Source organism: Symphalangus syndactylus, chromosome 8 (genome assembly GCF_028878055.3).
Source record: "Symphalangus syndactylus isolate Jambi chromosome 8, NHGRI_mSymSyn1-v2.1_pri, whole genome shotgun sequence".
NCBI lineage: Eukaryota > Metazoa > Chordata > Mammalia > Primates > Hylobatidae > Symphalangus > Symphalangus syndactylus.
In genome coordinates this window covers 74,436,937-74,463,633 of record NC_072430.2, presented here as the reverse complement: position 1 = coordinate 74,463,633, position 26,697 = coordinate 74,436,937, and the positions used below count along the sequence as shown (strand labels likewise).

Genomic DNA, 26,697 nt, shown 5'->3' with positions numbered 1-26,697 from the left:
ACAGAGAATCTGGCACATTAACTAAAAATCATAATGGTCAAGGGTCATTTACTGCAAGGGTAGGTGGCCCCATTTCATAAAGGTCTCTGAGGATTGCTCTGCATTACAGCCCAATGTGATAACTGCTGTTAATAATAATGCCCCTAGATACAAAGAATAAGGAGAATTGTGTTTGTGCACTCAATATGAAAGGTAATTTTAGGTTTGAAAGAGTTTCAGCTGTATAGAAAATGTACTTACACAAACTATCTCATTTCCTGATGATGTCTAGTTGGTTCTCAACTCCAAAACTGAAGTTATCGTTAAAATCATAACCCAGATCATGCCACTCTCCCACTCACTGGCTTCCCATTTCACTGAGACTAAACCCTCACTACTCATAAAGTGAACCTCAGACCGACAATATCAGAACCACCCACAAGCTCATTAGTGCTGCAGAATCTCAGAGCCACTCAGGCCTGCTGAATGAGAATCTTCATTGTATCTAGATCCCTAGGATGTTTGTTAGGACATTAAGCAGTACGAACCTGCACTATGTGGCTCCTCATTTCCTATGACTCTACTTTTTGCTCTCTTAGCTCCAATACAGGGACTTCTACTCTTCATATAGTCCATTCACGTTCTCTCCTCCAGGCCTTTATCATGGTCTTCTGCTAGGAATGCTCTTCTCTTAGATATTTACATGGTGAACTGGCTCACCACCCTCAAGCCTTTACTCAAACCTCACATTCTTCATGAAGCCACCCTGTTTAAAAATACAACCACCCAAACCCACCCTCTACACTTGGGCCACTCCTTATCATCCTTGCTGCTGTATTTTCTCCCTGTAACTCTTCACCCCTCTAACATCCCACATAATTGACTTATTTGTCTGCTTACTGTTTATTGTCTATCTCCCTCTGCTAGAGTGTAGCATCATGTGGACAGGGTTTTGATACTGACACAACATCCAAGTGCATGATTATTTTGTTAGTAATTCATTTTTATTGTATTCCACAAAAGTATCAGACTGTGGTGAAATGGAAAACCAACCAAAAACTGGTCTTTTATAAGAGTTTTGAGAAATACTGGTCAGTTCCTGGCACATAGCGTTAATAATTATTTTTCGAATAAATAAATAAATAGAAGAACAAATGCCTAAAGTATAACCATTTACACAGTAAAACCAGATAAGGTCTGTATACATCGCTGTCAGTCCTATTAAATAATTTCACTGCTTGGATTAGTGACCAAGTGACTAGAATTAGGCACTTCCCGGGTATATTGTGCTTTTCTCTTAATGTGAGCAATGAACCAGCCCACATGGGCCAGTTAGGGACACTTCTTTTTTTTTTTTTTTTTTGAGACAGAGTCTCGCTCTGTCGTCCAGGCTGGAGTGCAGTGGCGCGATCTTGGCTCACTACAAGCTCCGCCCTCTGGGTTCACGCCATTCTCCTGCCTCAGCCTCCCGAGTAGCTGGGACTACAGGTGCCTGCCACCACGACCAGCTAAATTTGTTTTTTTTTTGTATTTTTAGTAGAGACGGGGTTTCACCGTGTTAGCCAGGATGGTCTCCATCTCCTGACCTTGTGATCCACCTGCCTTGGCCTCCCCAAGTGCTGGGATTACAGGTGTGAGCCACCGTGCCAGCCCAGGAACACTTGTTATACTCTGAAGACAGCCTTGTTTAAGCCCCGTATTTAGAGACTTCCTTGCATGGCTGCTCTAAGCTGAGCTTGAGATGGAGTAACTTTAGGTTTATTCCCTGCCTGTCACTCTCACCTCACCAGACCCCTTCATAGAATAACGAAGTTAGGCCTCATTGCAAGTTAGAAGGCAAACCTTCTGGATGTTAGTGTTTTTTTTAACTGAAAAGGTCACACTATTCTCATTCAGCCTTCCACAAAAACATGGGTTAAAATAATGGGTCATTTAAAGCACAGAATTAAACACAAAGGTATAATTTGCTAAAAATGTTGCTTAAATAATATATTCTTGTTTCTACGACTGATAATATAAACGAAACAGAAAAAAAATTTTGTTCTTCATCTTTGTCGTTTTCTAAGATCAAGGGCAATTTGATTTACATATAATGTTTTCTCATGTCTTCATGTCTAAACTTTCTTTGCTTCTCCTGCTCGAAACAGCAATAGCAACAAAATGAAACAGCTTGGATTATTTTAATTCCTTCCACTAGTACACTATATCTATTTGGAGGTTGTCTCAGAAACATTTACTTTATTCTAGGATTGTTAGAAATACATTTTAAAACTTTTCTCTGATTGCTTACTTAGGTAGAGTTTCATTTCATTCTTGCTTCCATTATATTTCATCACCACTTTGGATGCTCAAGAATTCAATTCCAGACCTAGGCTAGGTTGTGAGGAGAGAACTCATAAATGGGAAGACATGATTCTAGAGAGTTTTAAATCTAGTAGATGAATTAAAGTAACTATAATACAAAGCAGAATGTGATAAGTATTATAAGAAAGAGTAAAAGAGTAGGGAGCCACTGTGGACCTTGAAGAATGGAGAGGATTTTGAAAAGTAAACGAGGGAGAAGGACATGTGGAGCAGCAGAGGCAGCATGAACAGTCTCACAAAGGAGGGAAAGAACACACCAGCCGTGTTCGGAGAATAGAGAATAGTTTGGAGATTCTGAAGCACAGAATGAAAAAGAAAGAACAGTGGAAGCTAGAGCTAGAAAAGAAGATTAGGACCAGAACAGAGAAAGCCATGAAGGTCATGCTGGGATATTAGGGAGTCACTGAAGAGTATGGAGGGAGAGAAGGTCATGATTAGGATTTTGCTTTAGAAATCTTAGGTTTCTGTTGGCATAAGAGAAGCTAAAGCAGAAGAATGGAGGCAGGAAAAAGACTTAGGACGCTGTTTATAAGAGTGTAAGGGGAAGTAATGGTGATGGTGGCAGACCCAATAGAAAATCATTTCGACTGGAAGGAAGAGACAACTCTAGAAAGAAAGTGCATATGAGCCATTTATAGCAAATCAGATATGTAACTTATTAATAAATTTGACTTTTTAAGATACTTTCCTAAAGAATGGGAAAGATTATTGTAATCCAACAAGTCTCTTTTCTTTTTAATAAATATTAATTCATAATGCAATGTATTTTTACTTCCCCTGAACTATCACACCAAAACTTAATGCCTTACAAAAAGAACTTTATTTTTCTACCTAGTATTCATGTTCATAGATTAACTTTGTATTTATATAATGTCAATAACAGTAATTACCATAACAGCAATTGACATTTACTAAACACTTACTATGAGCCAGACACTATGCTATGCCCTTTTCTTACACTAGCTCATTTAATCCTAAGTAAAACCACTCAGATATGCATTACTATTTCCCTCATTTTACATGTGTAGGTACTAAGGTAAGGAGTTGCTATGTAACTTGATTAACACAGGAGAGCAGAGATTTGAATCCAGGCAGGTCTGATGCCAGAACCTGTCAGTATGGTTTAGCTATTCAACCATACTTCAAAGTTTTCTTTTTAGGAATTACATCTATTTAAAAATAGAATACCAAGAGAGAACAAAAACTAGATAGGACAAATAGAAAATAAATAGCCAGATGATAGATTTAAACCAAAACATATCAATAATCACATTAAATATAAATGATCTAAACACTCCAATTAAAATATAGAGACTGTCTGTTTGGATAGAGAAAAGTACCAACCAAACTCTCGCATAATGAATTTTGCTCCATTATACTGTTTTTCCCCTAAATTCTCTCCTCTTTTTTTGTGCTACTTTTACCCCCACTTCATTGTGGCCTTATTCCTGAATACTGTCCGCCTATGAGGAAAATATTTCCTTTGTCAGGTTTATCATTTACTACACATCCATTTAAAAGGTGCTGCTATAATGGACCCATCCTCTTGTCTCTCTCCAAGGGTTTAAGATCCATATAGACTGAAGTCATAACACATTTATTATGCATTTCCCACTTCATACTGTGCTACTTTGTCACTGAAAAACAAGCTAAGAAGAAAATTGAAGAGATCTGAGAAATTATATTTCAGAAAAATAGATGAGGTTGACATTAAGTGTAACATCAAGAGCATTTGTTTTCTTGGAATGGTTCACGTAGTCCTTAGTATCTTCTAGCTTGTAAATATTTCTTACAATTATGTTTCTATTTTATCTTCCAGAAGCACTGGTTTTAGCTGCATGCAAATCTAAAACTGACTTTTACTATATTCTGTAGCAAGACATTTAGAAAACGAGCCAGAAATAGTTGTGTTCCAAAGGCATGTCTGTCTTCTTGCTCAAAGAATGGCCATGTTGCCAAAAGGGCAGAACTACTGTCTAAATCTATATTCTTTATCAACTCCTAGATTTCGACCCTGCATGATCAGCTCCAGTAAAAGCTGGTCAGCTGTTTATTTTCCCTTTAACAAAATGAAATTTTAGAACAGTTTCCTAGTTTAAGGTTAAGTAAATGGAAAAGCATGGACTTTGATATTCATTGTCTTAAATGACATGGGTACATGGTAAACTGCTACCTTTAATACAAGTTTTACATCCAGCATGTATGGCTTCCCAAAACTTTTTGCCAACATTTGGTCATATTACTATCTAACTGAGTCCTGCCCAAACAACACACTAAAAAGTACACAAACATGCAAATGTTAGAAGCAGCATGCAATTCAAAATGTTCTTCTTACCAGGCTTTTGAGGGGCTCCCCAGAGACTCAATCCTTGGTGATCTGGAGCAGGATGGCATATCCGAGAAGACAGCAAATCAGTCCCAGAAACCGAGTGCTTCAGAAAAACCCAGTAAGAGAAATATTATTCTTATCCTCTGATGAAACAGCCTTAAGAACATGGCTTCTATTTAATGAAGGGGCACTTAACCCTGACTAAAAGCAAGAGGCTAAGTATATTGGAGTCATTTGTAAGTTGCTCCCATCTTGCATAGAATTGAATGGAGGTCCTCTCCCTGGTGCAATTAGAAGCCAAGTCTTAACATCTCTTGCTTCATTCATTTCTTCCTTAGAACAAGTCAACCTAGTCTCCTGTTAAATTAATTATAGTCCAGAATGTAAAACAGCTATGTGCTGATTTTCACCTATACTTATTTTTTATCTCTAAGAAAGAAAAAAGAGAACCTATAGGAAGGTATTAATCTGCTTAACATTTCTAAGTACATCATCCAAAGGATTTTGTTTTTTTAATCTTACATATGCTCAGCAGAGTTACTGGCAAAAACTGTACATTTTCTTCATTTCATCCTTTCAACATCAAATAGTAGGCAGCAAAAATTGGATCAGACTTCAAAGCCTGCTGTGGGCTCCAAGTCACAGAGAGACGCCTCCATTTCACATATTGAATTCGAGCAGGATATCAAAGTGCTACCAAAGAACCTCGGGTCCTTACTCAAAAAGAGGCTCTAACATCTGTAGAGAGTGGAGTGCACAGACAAATCACCTCAGGGAGCAGCTAACATTTATTCTCAGCAGCAAATTTCCAGGCTTTTGATTCTCTCTCCACTGTACCACCCTGTCTCTCTACTGAACCAAAGTTCTTTAGCAAGCTGGGCTTTTGTCTCAAAGACTTCAAAATGTCACCAACAGTTTCAAGTTTGGATGGCCCAACCAAGCAGCCACAGACAAGCTTCATGCCTATGAACTTGGATGAGTCTGAAGGAGTGATACACATTTACTTTGGAATGAAGATATCCAGCTACCTTGTTTGCATGTCCTGCGAAGACATCGCACCCTTTTGGAGAACTCTGGGCTTGTGAATGCCTGAAAAGATAACAATAATAATAATTTTAAAAGACTTGAAAATAATAATAGAAAAACTTAAAGAGGACTGTTTTTCTTCAAAGATGTATCAAAACATACTCTTTATGCTTCCATGGTTTCCCATTTCAGTCCTTGGTTAAAAGGACATGGTCACCTTAAGAAAATGAGTCCTACTAGGTGTTGCTCCTACATGTTACAGCACATCCACAGTCTGCCTGAACTCCCAAGACCCAAGAAACTGCTCCTTTTAAAGTTGTGTGATTGGCTTTGGTTTAGTGAGCTCTAACGGGCTTCCACAACCTTTACCAAGTAGCCAACTAAATGGATGCTAAGGCTACACTTCCTGCCCAGCACATGAATCACATTCACAGTTACAGAATTTAAAATGGATTCTGTAATCAAGTAAGTTTGGGGAATGTTAGGTTGGGCGTAGTTTGAAAGGTTTCCTTACTGCAGGAATAATCTTTTAAAATTACGATATACATTTATGGATCTCTATAGTAAAGATCCAGGGGGGATGCAGGGTGTCCAAAAGTAATTTGACCAAGAAGCTTAAAGTGATAACCTATTAACATCTAGTAAAATCCTAATGCTTCAGGGAACAAAGTTTGGAAAAATCAATTGGTCTGGGTCCCCAATTTTTTATAATCAGAACACATTGTATAAGAGTGTGCTTATAACAGACAGATAAAATAGGAGCCACTCATAATGCCTTTCAGATGGAACCAGCAGAGTGGAAAGCACTGAGTAAGGAGGGGAAATCTGTGTTCTGACCGCACACATGTGACACACATGACACAACAAACATGTTGACTTTGGGTAAGTTTCTATAGTATTCGGGGTCCTAGTTTTCCTCATCTATAAAATGAGATTGAGATAAATTATTCCTAAGGTCACTTCCAGTTCTATATTAATAATCTTATTCTTTACTTAAGCTGACAAATTCATTTCCATATATTTATTTGTGGATATTACCTTCAAAATACATATTATAAGCAATATGCCCATTTAAAAGTTACCACATCAGTACCTGGAAGGAGGGGACTATAATTCTGTATTTATTTGTGTGTATATTTGCTTTTCATATGTCTCCCACAATGGAATGTAAGCTACATTAAGTCAGGGACTGGATCTGCTCTATTTCATGCTCTGTGTAAGCACCTACCCAGTACCTGGTACATAGTAAATGCTCAATAAATATTGACCATTTGAATAAATAAAACAATGATTAGTCAATCCACAAAATGTGGGGCCATGTAGATCAGTAAGAATACTCTTACTATTAAAATAAATTAACTATCATTTATATACCACTTCATTAAAAAAAATGCTTTTAAATATTTAAGAAAGCTTCACAACCATTTGGTCTAAGTACTTTAATTGTATCTATTATATAGACGAACAAAGAGGTTCAGAGAGGTTAAGAGATTTTCCCAGGTATCATGGTAAATAGCTGGTAAAGCTAAGGCATTCACCCATGTTTGTCTGACTCCAAATCCTCTGCTCTTCCTCTGAACCATGATATATTCTATACCCTTCAGTATCTAAGCACTGGCCCAAAGGACTCACTCCTGTCTGGCCTAGGCAAGTCCCAGTAGCTGTGACACACCTATAGGATGGGTGGATTCTAAGACCTCTAGGAGAAAGCCTAAGAAAGAGAGCTATTGAATTACTGCCAGACTCCCAATTTATGCCTTTCCTGACCCCTCAAAAAATGAATTCTTGACAACTCCTCTAACTTGTGTGGCTTTTCAGAATCCAAAGTCAATGGCAGACACCTCCCAACTCTCCACAGGGAGTCAGCTTATCTGTTTTATTCCCTCTTCATTCAAGCCTTTGGAAGAATCGAAGGCAGCTCAATGTAATGTTTGTGTGTGTTTAAGAAAAGTCAGCGGCAGAGATCAGGGAGCAGTGTCTAGGGGCAAATAAATTAGAAAATACTAGCTCAGCCTACAAGCCAGGTTTCTCTCCTGAGAAGCTTTCCGGCAACTTTAACTTAATAATATGTTCAATGAGACTCCAAGAAAGGAAAAGAATGGGAAACATTTCCTAGACATTATTTTAACAATGGACCCTTCTCCTCTGTAGCATGTTGAGGCACTACTGATTCTTAGAACAGTTTTTAAGAAAATGGTACAAGTCAGTTTTCTTAAAAAATCTAACTTCCTCAACTCCTCTATAGAGTTGTTGTTGTTGTTGTTGTTGTTTTTATTTTTTATTTTTTATTTTTTTTGCCTCAGGGACATGAGACTGGATAATGCTCTGCAATCCATCACTACCAAAATAAAGAAAAGCACAATATAACAAAAAGCCATGGCTCAAGCTTACAATCCCAGCAGTATACTGGGGAGGTGGAGGTGGGAGAACTGCTTGAGCCCAGGAGTTCAAGATTAGCTTGGGCAATATAGCAAGACCTGTCTCTATTTAATTGAATTTTTAAAATATTTTTTAAAAAGAAAGAAAAAAAAGCCAAAGCTTATTGCATGGATACATACCACCAGGCACCAGGCAAAGCATGTTACATACTGCTGACAGCCATGTGGATTGGTTCTTTTTGTTTGTTTTTGAGATAGAATCGCACTCTGTTGCCCAGGCTAGAGTGCAGTGACATGATCATGGCTCACTGCAGCCTCGAACTTCTGGGCTCAAGTGATCCTCCCACTGCAGACTCCGAAGTAGGTGGGACTACAGGCATGTGCTACCACCACGCCTGGCTAATTTTTTATTATTTGGAGAGATGAGGTCTCACTATATTGCACAGGCTGGTCTCAAACTCCTGGCCTCAAGCGATCCTCCTGCCTCTGCTTCCTTTTTTAACCTCTTTTTACAGATAAAGGAATTAAGCATCAAGAAGCCAGTGATTTGCTTCAAACCATAGCTGGTAAGCAGTATACCATAAGACTATGGCATATTGACTATGGAAAAGGTGATACCAGAGGGAAATTATCAGGCCAAAATTATCAATTGTTGCTGGGTGTGATGGCTCACACCTGGTATCCTAGCACTTTGGGAGGTTGAGGCAGGTGGAATGTTTGAGTTCAGGAGTTGGAGACTAGCCTGGGCAACATGGTGAAACCCTGTCTCTATTAAAAATACAAAAAACTAGCCGGGCCATAGTGATGTGCACCTGTAGTCCCAGCTACTCAGGAGGCTGAGGTGGGAGCATTACCTGAGACCCAGAGGTCAAGGCTACACTGAGCCAAGATCGCACCACTGCACTCCGGCCTGGACAGCCAGAGTGAGACCCTATCTCAAAAAATAAATAAATAAATAAAAAGAAGTATTAATTGCTGAAAAAATCATTAGACAAACTGTTAATAGAGAACAGGACATTCATATGGAGCCAAAGTACCACCATACAGGTGGCTTACCTCCTTCTTTCATTTCACAAGAGAGGCAATGTACACTGGAGAACTCAGAAGGTCACTATTTTAATCCAGTGCTCAATGTTAACACCACTAACGCCACGGCAACACTGTCTTGTAATGTGAGGCAACATGAAGTATGTAATATCACCCAGGATGTATTTTTTTCCTTTTGGTCAAAAACATTTAACTTAAATCGGATTAAGTCTTTAGATCTAACTTGCAGTCTACACAAAACATAGGGCATAGGGGGACAAGCTGGATAAGACCACAGGAAGCAAGCAGCTAAATACAGAAGGTGAGCTATTTTATGAGATAATCCTATTTTATGGCTCAATCCTCTGAAAAAGTCAGTGTTCTGAAAAAAGTGACTATTCTGTTATCAAAGGAGATTTAGGTGAAATAACGGCTTGATGTTCTGTAAGATTCTAGATTGGATCCTGGCCTGGATAAACATGTGCAAAGGACATTCTTAGAACAATTGGGAAATTTTGACTATGAACTGGTACGGGACAATATTAAGGAATTAATTCACTTATGAAGTGTGATATTGTTTTTTGAATCCACAGGAAATTTTTTTTTAATAACACTGTCCACGGCCTCTGTTGGAAATCATAAGCTAAATGGGCAGAAGCAGTGTATATGGCTATCAAAATATGGTGAATAGAAAGTAGTTGTCCCTGTTTGTATAATTCATCACATATTTCTAGGGCTCCATTGGCCTCTTGGAAGCATAACTAAAGTCTCAAACAGATTGCCTCCAGGGCTGAACCGCTTTGCTGAAGTCAGTTCATTGAACTGTGGGTTCTAGGGGAGACGGAAACTCTCAGTCACCGTTGAGAACCCTTCTGCTGGGCATCTGTCCTGAAAAAGCCCCCAAACAAAACTCACATCTAATTCCTTCTTCTTAAACCTGGATCCCAGTGTGAGCGGATGAGGGGCAAGGTGAAGGCTGGCTCCTGAGTAGTTGGCTGCTGAGAATACCCAGCATCTCCCTTCTTCTGCAGCAGAGATCCATGAGGCCAGCTGGCTCTGTCACGCTGCGCTGGTGGCACTGGGTGAAGTCACCGTGGTCCAGGGACTGGGCCTCAGCTTCACAGGCTCCAAAATTCAATTTGTCAGTTCATTGAGGGATGATGATTTTGGGGAGAGCTGAGTTGCAATAACCAATCTCAAAAGAGTCATATTTGAAATGTACAATGCGAGTGTGATTTTACAATGAATGATACGATCTGGACTATACTTTTCCCCTCTCTAGTTGGTTGACACACTCTGGAGACTAAATTACACATTAGAATTAAAGCAAAAGAAGCAGGGTGCTCTTTGAGGATGTATCTGATCAGTCAAGCTTGTCTAGTAACTGGCTTTTTCTGTTTTAGGGTTAGAATCAGTACCTTTTTGCCTGGATAGGTGTTGAGACACACTGGCTCCCCTCAGATTCTCCATTTCCTAAACTTTACTTAGTTTCTTTGTGTACTTTTTATTAATTTTGATAAAGTTTTCAAGATTATCTTTTATCAATTATAAGTTAGAATGGCTTGGAGACAAACTGAGAAATCCATTTATTCGTTCACACTTGAAAGCATACTCTAATTTCAAAATAGCTAATTCAACGTTGGTTGATTTTTGTTAGCTTTCCATTGTCTCTAAATTTGGGAGTATTTCTCTTAGTAAATTTGTGTCTCATTTGGTAGCCCCAAAAGAAAGGCTAATCAGCATAGCCCAGTAATTTGCTTCTACTTCTTTGGTAACTTTGAACAAAAACCGAAGAGCTCTTGGCTGGGCATGGTGGCTCAAGCCTGTAATCCCAACACTTTGGGAGGCTGAGGCGGGAAGATTCCTTGAATCTAGGAGTTAGAGATTAGCCTGGGGAACATGGTGAAACCCTGTCTCTACAAAAAATACAAAAACTAGCCAGACAGGGTGGCATGCCCTTGTAGTCCCAGCTACTCAGGAAGCTGGGGTGGGAGGATCATCTGGGCCCGGGGAGGTCGAGGCTGCAGTGAGCTATGATTGTGCCACTGCACTCCAGCTTCCCCACCAAAAAAAAAAAAAAAATCAAAGAGCTCTTAATAAGAGAAGGTCAATTTCTTGTTCCCAAGAAGCAGCAGTAAAACCACTCTGCAGAAGATATGATCAGACCAGAATTATTATTTTTGAGACAGGGTCTAACTCTGTCACCCAGGATGGAGTACAGTGGTGAGATCGTGGCTCACTGCAGCCTCAACCTCTCAGGCTCAGGTGATCCTCTTATCTCAGCCTCCTGAGACCAGGATACTTTTTTTTTTTTTTTTTTTTGAGACAGAGTCTCGCACTGTCACCCGGGCTGGAGCGCAGTGGCACGATCTCGGCCACTCCAGGTTCAAGCGATTCTCCTGCCTCAGCCTCCCAAGTAGCTAGGATTACAAGCGCCTGCCACCACGCCCGGCTAATTTTTTGTATTTTTAGTAGAGATGGGGTTTCACTATGTTGGCCTCCAGGCTGGTCTTGAACGCCTGACCTCGTGATCCACCTGCCTCAGACTCCCAAAGTGCTGGGATTACAGGCGTGAGCCACTGCGCCCAGCTGACACCAGGATACTTTTAAATAGTAGGGGCCCCAAGAATCTTGAGGGAGGCAAGTTTCACATAAACAAGTCATATAACTTTCATTATGGAAGTTATTACCATAAGAGATAATAGAAAACATACACATCTTCAGAAACGGTTTCAGTAAATTCAAATTATGAAGGTAAATTAAGACATTTAAGGAATGACATCAGAGAAGAGGACACTGTCCATTGTTAATGATGCAGTGCCTGACTTAAGTGCCAACAGGATTTTCATATGAACTTGGCATAGGTTGAACCCCAATTGGCAACTCAAGCATTCTTATTTAGTTTTTATATGGAATCTGAACATTCCAAGGACTGAGGGTATAAATGCAGAAGAACACCCAGATATGAATCCCCCAACATTGTCACTATGTATCACTTCTTCCCTGATTTGCATCAGCTGGGTATTATTGCATATTTTTCTTACTTTATATAGATATTTAAATAGCTTTGAAGACACAGAGGATTGGAAGGTAACAAATGTCTTAAGAAAAACACAAACTATCTATTGTGTTATTGTGTGTCATTATGGGTTAAAAGACACCCCAAAATGTGTAAATTAATGTACCTTTTATTACAAAAACTGGAAAGCTAGGATTTATAGAACACTTTTGTTTCCTATTCACTGCCAGCACCACCACCACAAATAAGCTTTTGTCAAGCACCTACAAAATCTCCAAGGGTTGTATTCTGATTTCCACGCTTTTGAATGCTCCCTCTTCTCTTGTTCACCTGGTCATTGCATTCTTACCCTTTAGCTCAGGAGTCAGCTCTTCTGAAAAGCCTTTCCTGCCTCAACTCCCCCCATCTACTTCCACTCTAGGAAGAATTGTAGGCTGCCTGGTGTATTTACACAATATATTGAGCATAACCACACTGAAAGCTGGTTTGCAACTGATTTGTCTGGTGCTACTTTCTGACCAACTAAAAGTGTCTGCAAATCACCTACCGAAAGCATCCTGTATAAAATTTTGCAAGGGAGGACAGCAAACCGGAGCAAGTACCATAATGGCTTTTGAGATATCAGAGCTCTAAGTATTGCTGTGCTCATTAGTTTTGCCTTTTATTTTTTAGCTGATGAAAATGCTCCAAATTCCCAAGTTGTCTGAATATTCACCAGTCACTAATCAACGAAAATGTAGTAATATCCGCCTTTCTCCCAAAGTAAATGACTAAAAGAACTGATGGCAAAATGTTGCTCTTTTTCCCTTTTTTCTGATCAAAAATTATTTTCTATGATTAAAAAATAATACATATATATTGTTGTACTGTATAAAATACAGATATTCTATGAGAAGAAAATAAAGACTAGGGAAAATGTCCATATCCAGATATAGTTTCTTGCATATATCTTTTCAGATACTTTTCTATGCACATAAAATACATTTTTAAAAATAGCTCATATTTATCATTTTAACCTACCTTATAATTACGAGCATCTTTCCACATATTTGTATATAACACACATACATCCACATGTACACATATATCATCATATTCATACCTATATAGTATTCTATTGGGTGATTATCATGATGTAACTAATCTCTTATGTTTGGATATTTAAGTCGCTTATAAATTTTTCACATTATAAACAATGGATCATTAAATATTTGGAGCCAGAGTTATGAGTACTCATCTAGTTATCTCGCTAGGATAAATCTTATACATAAAGCTGTCAGGTCAAAGGATGAGAAACTTTTTTCTGTTTTAAAGTTTTGAAATTATGTCATCAAACTCTCTAAAAAGCAACAAAAATTAACACTGATATCCACAAAAAGTATGAAAGGGCCCATTTCCTATCACATTGCCAGCACTGGGAATAGTCTGTGTTTCAAATCTTTGCTTATCTCTTTGCAAAGTATAGACTCACTATTATTTTAATTTGGACTTCTTGATTTTTAAAGAGGAAAAACATTATTCCTGGGCTTTAATGCGTGATATGAAGGAAAGACAGAGCATAGGAAAGGAGAAACAATAACAGTACACAATAAGATCACCATTATTGCAGGAAAATAAGGGAAACAAGAAGGAATAAACTTCACACCTTTTGTATTACTTTTTCTCATTAGGTTTGATACCCAGTAACTTTTAGAACAATTCTGAATGCATGCACTGCATCCCACCCTAATCATTACTGAATGAGTTGAATATGCAAGTTATATATCTAAATATATGGATATTTGTTTGCACTAAAACACACAATTATTTTAAGTTTTAGAACATGGCTCAAGGATAAATTCATCAGAAGGGCTCAAAAAGGCTGATGACTGTCTCATAATGCCATTGCTCTAAGTTAGCAGTAGTTAGATTTATGCACTTATGCTAATTTCTCAAATCCCACTGAGCCCTTTAAATGTGATCATATTTGTTTGCCTCATTGCTTTTCCCCAACCGTGAGCCCGTACAGTCTTAATTTGCCAGTCCTTGCATTCTCATTTATTTTCTTTTCCCTCCTTCACTACTTTACTGCAGGCAGCTGTCACTGAGTAAATGTCTAAGGTAGGAGCAGAAGGCTTTTCTTCATTCTGCTGAGAATGCTTGCTTTATTGGAAAAAAGGACACTCAACTGAGAGCTGCCTGTAAAGCTTATTTCAGTTCTTTGTCAGCAACCAAGGGAGCTGAGAGAAAGCTCAGGGATAAAACAAAAGATGCAGTAGTGGAGAAGGGCACTGTGATCTGAAGGGACGCAGAGGCCTGGGCTGAGGGCCACAGCATGGCTAGAACAGCTGAGCTTTACGTGAGCTCAGGTGGAATTTGTGGTGGGGCCTGGGTGATGGTGACGGAAGCAGCTTCCTTTCCCTCAGGCACTGTGCTGAGGACTTGGCTGGACTATCCATTTCATCCCATGCCAGTGCTAGCAGCATAGGTTCCCCAGTGTTCCCAATTCACAGACCAGGAAACCCAAGTTTGGGCTATTTGAGTAACATAGGTCATAACCAGATACAAATCCTGATCTGGTTGACCCAGAGCCCATGCTCTCAGCCTCAGCATAATTTTGTTACTGGACTTTTTCAGATAATCACACAATTCTATTAAGGATCTTAATGAATGATACCTGGGGCTACTAACATTCAGTTCTAGAAAATTTGCTAGGAGGCAGATTAAATGAAGCCCAATGATATCTGGAGGTATAACCCCTGGCCTGACCTTCTATTTATCTTGTGTCTATAGACTATTATTAAGATTATACACACTCGCACCATACTGAAGGCTCTAATCTGATGCAAGTCTCCTTGAGATTCTGTATAAGAACAATGTGTATGACATGTGCAATATAAGGTCTTCTACAGGCTCCCAGACATCAGTCATTCAGCTCCCAAGTCTTTATCAAGCACCTTTAAATTTGTCTCCTACTATTGTAAGTACTGGGGATACAGCAGAGGAGATCCAACAGTCCTCTGCTCATGAACCTGCATTCAAGTGGCAGACACAAATTGAAACAGAAAAGTAACTATGTAGCATATTAAATACAAGTAAGTGCCAAAGAGGAAAATTAAAGCAAGGAAGGGGGGTGGAAAGTATTGGAGGCAGGGCCTGCAATTTTAGATTGAGTGGCTACAGAAAGTCACATTTGAATAAAGACCTTAATAAATAAGTAGGAATTGATATCCCTGAATATGGTTTCAAAAGTCCTTAAAGGGCAAAAAACACTATGTATTATGGCATGTAGAGGTTAGAGGAATGCTATAAACACTTGGTAGATTTAGCAATATATTTCATTACATATAGTCAGGCTATATGCATACATATTCATGATACATTAGTTCTAAAACACTTGAACTAGAGTTGCTAGATAAAATACAGGACACTGAGGCTGGGTGTGGGGGCTCATGCCTGTACTCCTAGCACTTTGGGAGGCCAAGATGAGAGGACTGCTTAAGCTCAAAAGTTCAAGACCAGCCTGGGCAACATAGTGAGACCTTGTTTCTACAAAAAAAATTTAGTCAGGCATGGTGGCGCACATCTATAGTCCCAGCTACTTAGGTGGCTAAAATGGGAGGATCACTTAAGCTCAGAAGGTTGAGGTTACAGTAAGCCAAGATCATTCCACTGCACTCCAGCCTGGGTGACAGAGTGAGGCCCTGTCTCAACAAACAAACAAACAAACAAACAAACAAACAAACAGGACACCCAGTTGAATCTGAATTCCAGACTAACAACAAACATATCTCAGAGATACTGTGGGTTTTGTTCCAGACTTCCTCAATAAAGCAAATATCACAATAAAATGAGTCACGCACATTTTTTGGTTTCCCAGTGCATATAAAGTTATTTTTACACTATTATCTATGAAGTGTGCAATAGCCTTATGTCTAAAAAATGTACATACCTTAATTTCAAAATATGGCTAAAAAATTCTGACCTAGAGACATGAAGTAAGCACATGCTGTTAGAAAAATGGCAAAAACAGACTTGCTCAACACGGGGTGGCACAAACCTTCAGTTCGTAAAAAACACAATCTCTGTGAAGTGTAATGAAGCAAAAGGGAATAAAACAAGGTATGTTTGTAATTATTTGGTATAAGTATTTTCAAATACTTAATGGGATATACTTAAACAAAAAAGATTATTTGTTGTTTATAGAAAATTCAAATCTAAGTGGGTATCTTGCATTTTTATTTGCCAAATACGGCAACTCTCACTTGGGCAAATCACCTCTCCCCTTCTTCATCAGCAAAATATAAATAAAAACTCTTGCCTGGGCTAAGGAAAAAATGATTACATTTGTTCTCCTGTGCAGAACAAAATAAAAACACAAGATAAGATTTTAAAATAATTAAATAAGATGCACATATAGTCAGAAGTTAGAAATAAAACACAAACTTATTGTTCATGATTTTGCACTTCTGAAAGACAAATCTGTAAACACGGAAACTTCAAGGGAGAATAATAATGATGAGGTATCTGTGTGGCTGCCTTTCTAGAATCTGTGCTTTTCCTTTGGATTCAGTCTTAAGGTAACTTGGGGGTTGAGCTACTCTTGAGTTACAGTTCTAGCACTTTAAGACTGAATTAGGCCAAGGCATAGACTTGTGGAGAAAAAGGAAACTTCAGATACCATTTATTACACCCTTTTCATGCTGTAACTGGGGGATGTTCTATTCACCACTGCACCACCCTCCCACCCCCACAAAAGATAATATTTAACCCACTTTTCCTCTTTTAATTCTGAAAGCAGTACTTAGTTCAGGGAAGGAGAAGTAAGAAGTGCTGAAATAAAGTGCATGACACACATGGCCCTAAATGATGGGGCCCAAGGACAGGTGAGGGAGGGGGCGTGAGAGGAGGGAAGGACATTTTCAGAAACTTTTACAAACGAAAAGCCTAAACAAGATTGTGTGCAGTAGGTGGTGACTAGTCAGCAATGTCACAGCCGAGAAGCTTGAGGACCATCACTGAGCAGGGCAATGATGACATGGAATAGACTTTTAGGTGTGAATGGAGAGGGATCAGGAGTCTAAAGAGAAAATGGCTGATGAACTGCCATGTCTAAAGGGCAAGAAGTGGCACTGACTTGTTCATTGCAACTTTTTATTCTGATGTAATCATACTAATAGAAAAGATGCAAGAATAGTATAAGGAATCTTATATATTCCTCAGCAGACTTACATATTTGCTTTGTCCTCCCTCTTTGTACTGATATATACACACACAAACATGCATAATTTTTTTCTGAACCATTTGAGAGTCAGTTACAAATTGGATACTTTTTTTTTTTTTTTTTTTTTGAGACAGAGTTTCACTCTTTGTTGCCCAGGCTGGGGTGCAATGGTGCAATCTTGGCTCACCGCAACCTCCACTTCCCAGGTTCAAGCGATTCTCCTGCCTCAGCCTCCTGAGTAGCTGGGATTACAGGCACCTGCCACCACGCCCAACTAATTTTTTTGTAGTTTCAGTAGAGATGGGGTTTCACCATGTTGGTCAGGCTGGTCTCGAACCCCTGACCCCAGGTGATCTGCCCACCTTGGCCTCCCAAAGTGCTAGGATTACAGGCATGAGCCACTGTGCCCAGCCTACCTGATATTCTTTTATCCCTAAATACTTCAGTGTGTGTGTTTTTAAAAGGAAGGACGTTTTCTTATATGACCAGAATACAATGATCAAAATCAGGAATTTAGTATGACACTATTTTCCAATCTACAGATTATATTTTAATATGACACTATTTTCCAATCTACAGATTGTATTTCCAATCTATGGATTTTTCCAAATGTCTCAATGGTGTCTTCCATAGCAAAATAAATTCCTAGATCATCTAGATCATCTATTGCATTCGGAGGTAATGTTCTTTTAGTCCCCTTTCATCTGGAATAGTTTCTTAGTCTTCTGTCATGTTTCATTTTGGAGCCTACAGGCCGGTCATTTTGTAAAGGCTCCCTTTGTTTGGACTTGTCTGCTGTTTCCTCGTGATTAAATTCAGGTTATGCATATTTGGCAAGAAATCCACAAAAGTGATGTTGTCTTCTTTTCAATGCATCATATCAGGAGGCACATGCTGTCAGTTTGTTCAATTACTGGTGATGCTAACTTTCATCACTTGGTTAAGGTGGTTTCTGCCAGTTTTCTTCACTATCCTTTTGTAATTAATAAGTTTCTTATGGGGACTTACTCTGAGACTATGCAAATGGTTTATTACTCCTCAGACTTTCACATAGTAGTGTTAGCATCCATTCATAATTATTGCCTGAAACAATTATTATTTTTGTAGTTGCCAAATGATGATTTTCTGTTTTCTTAATTTCATCTACCTTTATTATTTCATATTTTATTGTAAGGAAGAGCTCAGCCTCTTCCCTTCTTTCCTTCCTTCCATCCATCCAGGTGGACTCATGATATCTTATTTTATTCAATGGATTATACTGTTTTGTCATCATTTACTTTGATAATCATAGATTGGCACTGGATAATTTTAAAGGGTTGGGAGTAACAGATTTCAAAATGAGTACAAAATGCATAATACTAAGGATAACTTAAAGTGGATGCCTCAGAGATGACAACTCCTCTAATCACTATGATTTGTGAGTGCTTTTTATGCATCAAATGAGATGCTACACACTTTGTATATGTTACCTCATTTAACTTTCACGTCTTGGTGAGGTAGATATTGTGCTACTTGATCTTCCATTTAAAGATGAGGAAACTGAAGCCTTGAGAAAATAAGTGGGTTTATGAAGTTCTTACCCTGTAGCAGCAGGTCTAGTGGACTCTAGGGCCCTTGTTGTCAACCACAAGACAATCCTACAAGTAGGTGTAGAAAACCCCCAGGAAAGAATAAGGCTTTAAAAGCAGGGTTACACTATTCCTGAGGGTAGCTAGACACTTTTTCCAGGACCTACAGAGAAATCTGAACTTTTTGCATTTTTACAAATGGGGCATTTGGAAACTGTCTACATGTCTGTCATTACTCCAGGTACTTCCCTAACCTGCTTTATGGAAACCATCCTACCTGCCTGAAATCCCATAAGCATAAAGAAAGAGATCATCTGTGTCAATGTCAGCAGACACAGATCCAGAAAGGCATGACTTGGTTGTGTCACCCAAGGAAACATTCCTATGGGTCAAGATAAGACAAGTGAAAGCCATGTTGGGGTGGAGGAGAGGGCAAGGGAGAGGACTAAGGGAACAGCAGAGCAGAGAAATTCACTATCTATCCAACTCTTTAGATCCCAGGTGAAGACAAGGCTGTGGCTTCCACTGTTTGCCCCCCCTGCAGGCTAATATACTAAATCTTTTTCTGGCAACAATGCCCCTTCCACCTTCACCACACCACTACTTTTAATTTGAAGTTTCAGATTCTGAGAATGAGCTTAGGTGAAAGGATGCTTCATGCTAGTAAAAATAATTTAAACAACTGCCCTCCCTTGGAGAAAAAAGCACAGTTGGATCTGCGAATAACATCCTTGCTCTCCCAGGAGGAACAAACTAAAAATAAAAGTCAACAAGGTGCTTCCTGCCAGTCAGTAAATCCAATAGGCAGAGACGATGCCTCAACCTGGCGCTGGGTAGTTAACAGCTAGCCTGACTCCCTGCACCCGAGAGCGGCCATGTGGTTCTCAGAGCTAACAGCTGCCAAGCAGAACCCCTCAGATTAACCCATAGGTGGTGTTGAACCACTTCCCATTAAGATATTTGCAAAGCAAACAAAAATGATAGCCCCACTCTGAGTCCTGGGAGCTTGCCAGGAGCACTGGCTGTTCTTGTTGACACAAAGAGCTCTCCCGGGAGGGTCTGGATCAGAGCGAGGAAGGCCACTCCCACCTGCGTCTCCAGACTGTGTTGATCTTAGGCCATTAGAATTTCGGTATCAGGGACTGTTTACTTTCTAATTTCCCAAGCACAGCAGTCGCTAGAGCTCTGTTTCACGAGAGCTCTCTATTGCTCTCTGTCTTCCCCACCTACACCATTCAGATAAAAAGAACAAATTCACCCCTCCTCCTGTTTTGTCTATTCATCAAGGAGACAAGTCTGAGAAGTTACTAAGATGCACACAGAGATGTTGTGGCATTACTACTGTTAACAGCTTTTAATGGCAAATACTCCAGTTTCTTCTTAATTTAAGGTGACCAGGGCGATGCTAGTGGAAAATATATTGGCAAACTTGTTTTTTATAGTGAGGAACAAGCTGCTATTTAATTCACAAAATATACTTGGAACTGAAACACCACTATGTTTTCCTTATAACCCAGTGAAGAAAGTGAAGTAAAGTTAATAAAATTGTGAAAATGTACAAAGTTAATCTTCTTTCAACATGTAGGATTATAATCTAGGTTTCTTTATGTGTTGATAATGAAGCACTCTTATATAAAGTTCATTTTCACAAAATTTTGTTTCCTGTAATATTCTCCACTTGAGTCCATTTTCCTTTCTCAAACTTTTAAAAATAGGCTCAATATGTAAAGGTCTTTTGGGCAGAAACTCATTCTGAGCCTGAATATAATAAAGGTGTTGATGAGGATACAATGTAGATACCAGCAATGTGCTGGGTAATGCAGGAAGGGGACGAGGGACGGAGAAACGGTTAGAGATCTTATCAGATTTTCTTATTATTTGAAATTGTCCTTTGGATCAGAAACCAGAACTTGAGAGATGTAGATATAAATAGTATAAGGAGAAAGACAAAGAAGAAAGAAAGAAAAGGAAGAAGGAAGGGAGGGAGGGAGAGAAGGAAGACAGAAGGGAAGGAAGGAAAGGAGAGGTCTAAGGGAGATTGAAATTTTTTTTTTTTTTTAACTTTTATTTTAGGTCCAGGAGTACATGCTCCGGTTTGTTATATAGGTAAACTTGTGTCATGGGGGTTTGTTGTACAGATTATTCCATCACCCAGGTACTAAGCTTAATACCCAGTAATCATTTTCTCTGCTCCCCTCCTCCCGACCTCTACCCTGAAGTAGGTTCCAGCATCTGTTGTTCTCCTCTTTGTGTCCATGTGTAAAAGACTGAGAGTTCTTTAGAAAAAGTAGAGGCATTATCATGCTAAAAATATCATACTAAAAAATTGGCTTTTTATGAGAAAGAAGAGAGCTATCAGGTGAAATCAAACAGCAATTTTTTGGAATCTTGAGTACATGATTCAGTTTTAGATGAAGTTTATTCAAACGAAATTAAAATGGGTTTGAAAATGTTCAAGTTTTCCAGAGAGCACGTGAGCCTAACCTTGCTAGTCAACTTTGTAGAGCAACATTGTTGACAGCAAGTATGTTTAGGGATAGATTAAACATAAAAGTTCATGTCCACAGGTGATCACATTGAAGGCCTTGATGGGGATGATGATGTGACTTCAGCTATATAGAAGAAATGTTAAAAAACTGAAAATTGGGCCGGGCGCAGTGGCTCACGCTTGTAATCCCAGCACTTTGGGAGGCCGAGGCGGGCGGATCACGAGGTCAGGAGATCGAGACCACTGTGAAACCCCGTCTCTACTAAAAATACAAAAAATTAGCCGGGCGTGGTGGCGGGCGCCTGTAGTCCCAGCTACTCGGAGAGGCTGAGGCAGGAGAATGGCGTGAACCCGGGAGGTGGAGTTTGCAGTAAGCCGAGATCACGCCACTGCACTCCAGCCTGGGTGACAGAGCAAGACTCCGTCTCAAAACACAAAAACAAAAAAAAACAAAACTGAAAATTGGTTCCCATGCCAAACCGTCCATCGTCGTCTGATGCATCGGGCACAAAAATATTTGCCTTGAGGGCGGGCACAGTGGCTCATGCACGCAATCCCAGCACTTTGGGAAGCTGAGGCGGGTGGATCACTTGAGGTCAAGAGATTGAGACCATCGGCCGGGCGCGGTGGCTCAAGCCTGTAATCCCAGCACTTTGGGAGGCCGAGACGGGTGGATCACGAGGTCAGGAGATCGAGACCATCCTGGCTAACACGGTGAAACCTCGCCTCTACTAAAAATACAAAAAATTAGCCGGGCATGTTGGCGGGCGCCTGTAGTCCCAGCTACTCGGGAGGCTGAGGCAGGAGAATGGCGTGAACCCAGGAGGCGGAGCTTGCAGTGAGCCGAGATCGCGCCACTGCACTCCAGCCTGGGTGACAGAGCGAGACTCCGTCTCAAAAAAAAAAAAAAAAAAGAGAGATTGAGACCATCCTGGTCAACATGGTGAAACTCTGTCTCTACTAAAAATACAAAAATTAGCTGGTCATGGTGGTGCACAGCTATAGTCCCAGCTACTCAGGAGGCTGAGGCAGGAGAATCGGTTGAACCCGGGAGGCGGAGGTTGCAGTGAGCCGAGATTGTGCCACTGCACTCCAGTCTGGCGACACAGCGAAACTCCATCTCAAAAAAATAAATACATAAAATTTTGCCTTGAAGTGTGGATCACATGGCAGGCATGGGATATAAGAAAACCCAAGTCAAACATGCATTCTGACATCATATCTGCTGAAGTCCACCACGTCCTAGTTCCTGGCAACTGACCCTCAATGTGAGATATTAACCATAGACAGCTACCAGCCAGTAAGTGAGCTTCCTAAAGAAAACACAGAAACATCTTCCCAAACTTGGAGTGTATTTTTGAGTTAGGAAGGTAGATGCATCACAGAAAAATGACACAGTGTTAATAGAATCTCCCTTCACTTGTTTAATTAGGATTTTTGACTTTTTGAGAAAGCTAGCTCCTTTATCAACTAACTAGGATGCTCAAATCAAACTCAAGGTAAATAGTAAGCATTTCTAGAGAACAAAGCAATTAAATTTAGCTTTGGACCTCACAGAAATAAAAACTCAAGGAGCACATATTCATTTATCCATTCTTCAATTATTTCATTTTATGCCAGTTATGGCCAGAGATTCTAAATTCTAGATTCTGTGAGTGCTACAGAAATGAGCGACAGTTTCAGCCCTAAAGTTTATTATCTCACGTGGGATACAGTAATAAGAGCTAACATTTTTCTCCACTTAACTACATACTAGGTAGTCATCTAAACGTTTCCTATGGTTTATTCTCACAATGGCCACATGAGGTAAGTACCATTATTAGAAACACACTTGCCCAAGGTCATTGAGGTAGTTGGACACAAACCTGGGCCAGAACAGAGGAAGTTTGGCTCCAGGGTCTGTAGCTGAATTGTTTCCTCTACCTAGATGGTGCCCTGCACACAGCGGGCAAGAATCAAACTCGGATGCTGGCAGGCCAATCCATGAATTATGCAGGCGGTTAAGTAGGGATCTGTAAAAGACAGCTCCTGCTCACTTCCAGCAGTTTGCTGCCAGATACTCAGGTTTTTTAAGAGCTATCAGAAGTCCGAATGACATGAAATCTTTCTACTTTTATGTGTTAGAATCTGTTTTTAAAAATTTAAAGACATTCAGGCCAAACAAAACATGTCTGTAGACTATATTCTACCCAAACAATATGGGTCTACATCTTTTGACCTATAGAACAACAAAACATTTCGTGTACTTTTGAAGACCTCCCATATCTTGGTGCCTTATTCCCTGTAATAGTTCTTCCTGCCTCATACCACCCCCATCCTACCCTCTGCCTTCTTCTCACTGGACCTCTCACCTTCCAAGAGTGGCTCTGCATATCCTGCCTCTGGCTATGGCCCACTCTTGTTTCTCCTGCCTGGGATGTTCTTCTCTTGCCCTTGTCTGCATGTCACATGAATGAGACCTTGAAGGATGAGTAAAACATCAACAGGTAAAGACAGGACTGGCAAGGGAATTCTATTCAGATGGAATAGCGTGAACAGATATACAGAATATGAAAACAAAAGACGTTGAAAACCACCAAAGAGTTCCAACTATTTTAAAAGAGGCCTCTGGTCCTTGGACTCTGTTCTTAGAAAGAGACTGCTGGCATTCTTGACATACAGAAATCTTCTAAAAGGACTCTTTGCATAAGGATCACTGATGATTTAGGGTTTGTTGAAATAGTTCAGATAAATATTTATGTACGGCCATAAGCAAGTCCCCAAGGAAAAATATAACTCAAAACAGATTTTTCCTTGAAGCTTCTTTCAGCTGGTGATAAAGTTTCTGCCTTCAAAAAGGTTTTGAAAATACATGTGACCAATCAATATTTTAAAAATCTAGAAAGTCTAAGAAAGTTCTAGCAATCAACTAAGCTCTGAAAGTTATTATTTGAGGGTATGATAATGTCATGCTGGCAATGTTGGTAAGGGTGACTCCTGAGCCCAAAGTCAATCTCAGATTCACTCCTGAGATAAGAGCCAGGAATACAAGAAAATAAAATTTGTCTCTAAAGTTAAAGCAGAGAGTGAGCACTGTTCAAAGTTCCTAAGGTGATGGAAACCTCAATGCTTATTTTAGTCTATAATTCTAGAGCTAAGTCAAAGTCTTGACCCTTCATATGAGTTTAACTTTATAGAAGACTTTTCCATACTAATATTACTACTATTATTGCTACTACTTCTATCACCACGACCAACAACAGCTTGCCATAATCCCTTATTGAGTATTCATTACATGTCTAGAACTGTGCTAGTTCCTTTGCTTTGATTATCTCCAGTCCTCCCAATTATTCCTTTTTTGCAGTCTAGGATACAGAGGTTCAGAGAGAGGAAGGAACTCGTCCAATGTCTCATAGCTTGTAAGTAGTTGAACTAGGATTCAAACCCAGGTCTGTCACCAAATCTCAACATTTTTCTACCCAAATGAGACAATACATACAGTGTCTACCACATCTTAAGCACTTGATCAGAGAAGGCTACTATTCCTACCACCACTCCCACATCATGCTGCCATTTTCCCTCTGGTTTCATATGGGGTCCTCTAACGTGTTAGTACACTAACTTGACCACATTGGTAGGAAATCTGCTGGAGGATTTGTTCTGTTCAACAGTCTTAGAACTGCCATGTATTTCTGCAGTGACCCCTCACACACAATGTTCGTCAAGATATGTGACAATCTGTACTTCACAGCCCACATGAAAATCTGGCCCACAGTCAGCCCTGCTGACTGGGAGGCTGTTTCTCTGGCTCATCAATTCTGAGGTCAGCCTAATTGGCTCCAAGCCCCAGAGCCGCAAGGATAACACCCAGGAGAAATATGCACTCGTTTTCCCCTTGTGAGGTGCCAGTTCTCCTCGAGCTGCCTGAGTCACGGAGGTTCCCATCCCTCTGAATCTGAATCCTCATTGAAGGGCCCACAACGAAGCAGTTTCACTGGGGGTGCGTTACAAGCCGTCTTGTGAAAACATTTGCACCAGCATTATCAATCTCCTGCCTCTTCATATGGGTTCCTTTTACACAACAACAGGCTAGCTGTGCTAAAGAATGTCACATAAAAGCCTTGTGAGAGCTTTGCCATATGCAGGCCAAATTAAATTAAGGGGCATAATCCTCACCATTGTATTTATCAGCATTAAAATGGAGGATTACCATCATGGGAACAAAGCTCCACAACATAAAAGACTATTTCCATTCTGTCATTCACTGTACACAGTTACAGGCTCATATAGGAAGTGAAGCAGAGAAGCATCACCCCAACCACTCACTTTTACTTTCAACCTGAGGTTTCCTTCTCTCTAGCCAAGTTAACCCTGTCCCATCATGCACAGATGGGAGCACCTTTCCCATGAGGCTTTAGGCTTTCTCCCAAGAAATGGGTGCTGGAATTTTCTTCATCAATCACAGAGTGACAGTTATAACAATTAGGGTGTATTTCTCAGCGGGTGGTGATTTAAGATTTAAACAATGACAGGTATAGAGACAACGTGGGTAGAGAGAAACAGCCTTGGACTAATTATTTGGAGCCTGGAGCTGTGAGAGGCAGTAGAATGTACCAGTTAAAAAATGAGTGCTCTGATCAGAAGGCCCATGTTCAAATCCTGATTCTGTCACTTTACTGATTAAGTAACATTGGCAAGTTACTTGTAATCTCTCAATGTCAGAGATTATAAAATCTGTACCTTTCCCATAAGGTTGAATAGGATAATGCGTGTAAAACCCTTAGCACAGGCCAGGTGCAGTGGCTCATGCCTATAATCCCAGCACTTTGGGAGGCTGAGGGGGACGGATCGCTAGACGTCAGAAGTTCGAGATCAGCCTGGCCAACATGGTAAAAACCCATCTCCACTAAAAACACAAAAATTAGCCAGGTGTTGTGGCACGCACCTGTAATCCCAGCTACTTGGGAGGCTGAGGCAGGAGAATCACTTGAACCCAGAGGGTGGAGGTTGCAGTGAGCTGAGATCATGCTATTGCACTCCAGCCTGGGCAACAGAGTGAAACTCCATTTCAAAAAACAAAAACAAAACCACTTAGCACAGTGCCCTGGAAGTTGCTAATGAACCAAATGCTAGCAGTTGTTATTATTGTTGGAGACAGAAGATCTGAATTCAAAGCCCAGACCCACCATTTATTCTCTGTGTGACCCTGCATAACCCAGTGATTCCCCAACTAGCTGATGGGAGGCAGGTGTAGGTAGATCTGAAACCAATCCAGCACTGGTCTCTGAGATAATGTTTATGAACTATTTGCCTTAGCTTTCCCCAGGTTCAGTTTATC

General features: G+C 40.0%; 1 protein-coding gene across 1 annotated transcript in view; it reads right to left on the bottom strand.

Annotated features, from left to right (window-relative positions):
- MYO3B (myosin IIIB) overlaps positions 1-26,697 on the bottom strand; it is a 269,300-nt gene that overhangs the window by 109,877 nt on the left and 132,726 nt on the right. The window contains exons 14-15 of the mRNA XM_063645412.1: positions 5,701-5,761; positions 4,679-4,775 (exon numbers count right to left, since the gene is read on the bottom strand). Of these exons, the coding sequence (XP_063501482.1) occupies positions 4,679-4,775; positions 5,701-5,761 (158 nt within the window). The remainder of the gene's footprint in view (positions 1-4,678; positions 4,776-5,700; positions 5,762-26,697) is intronic.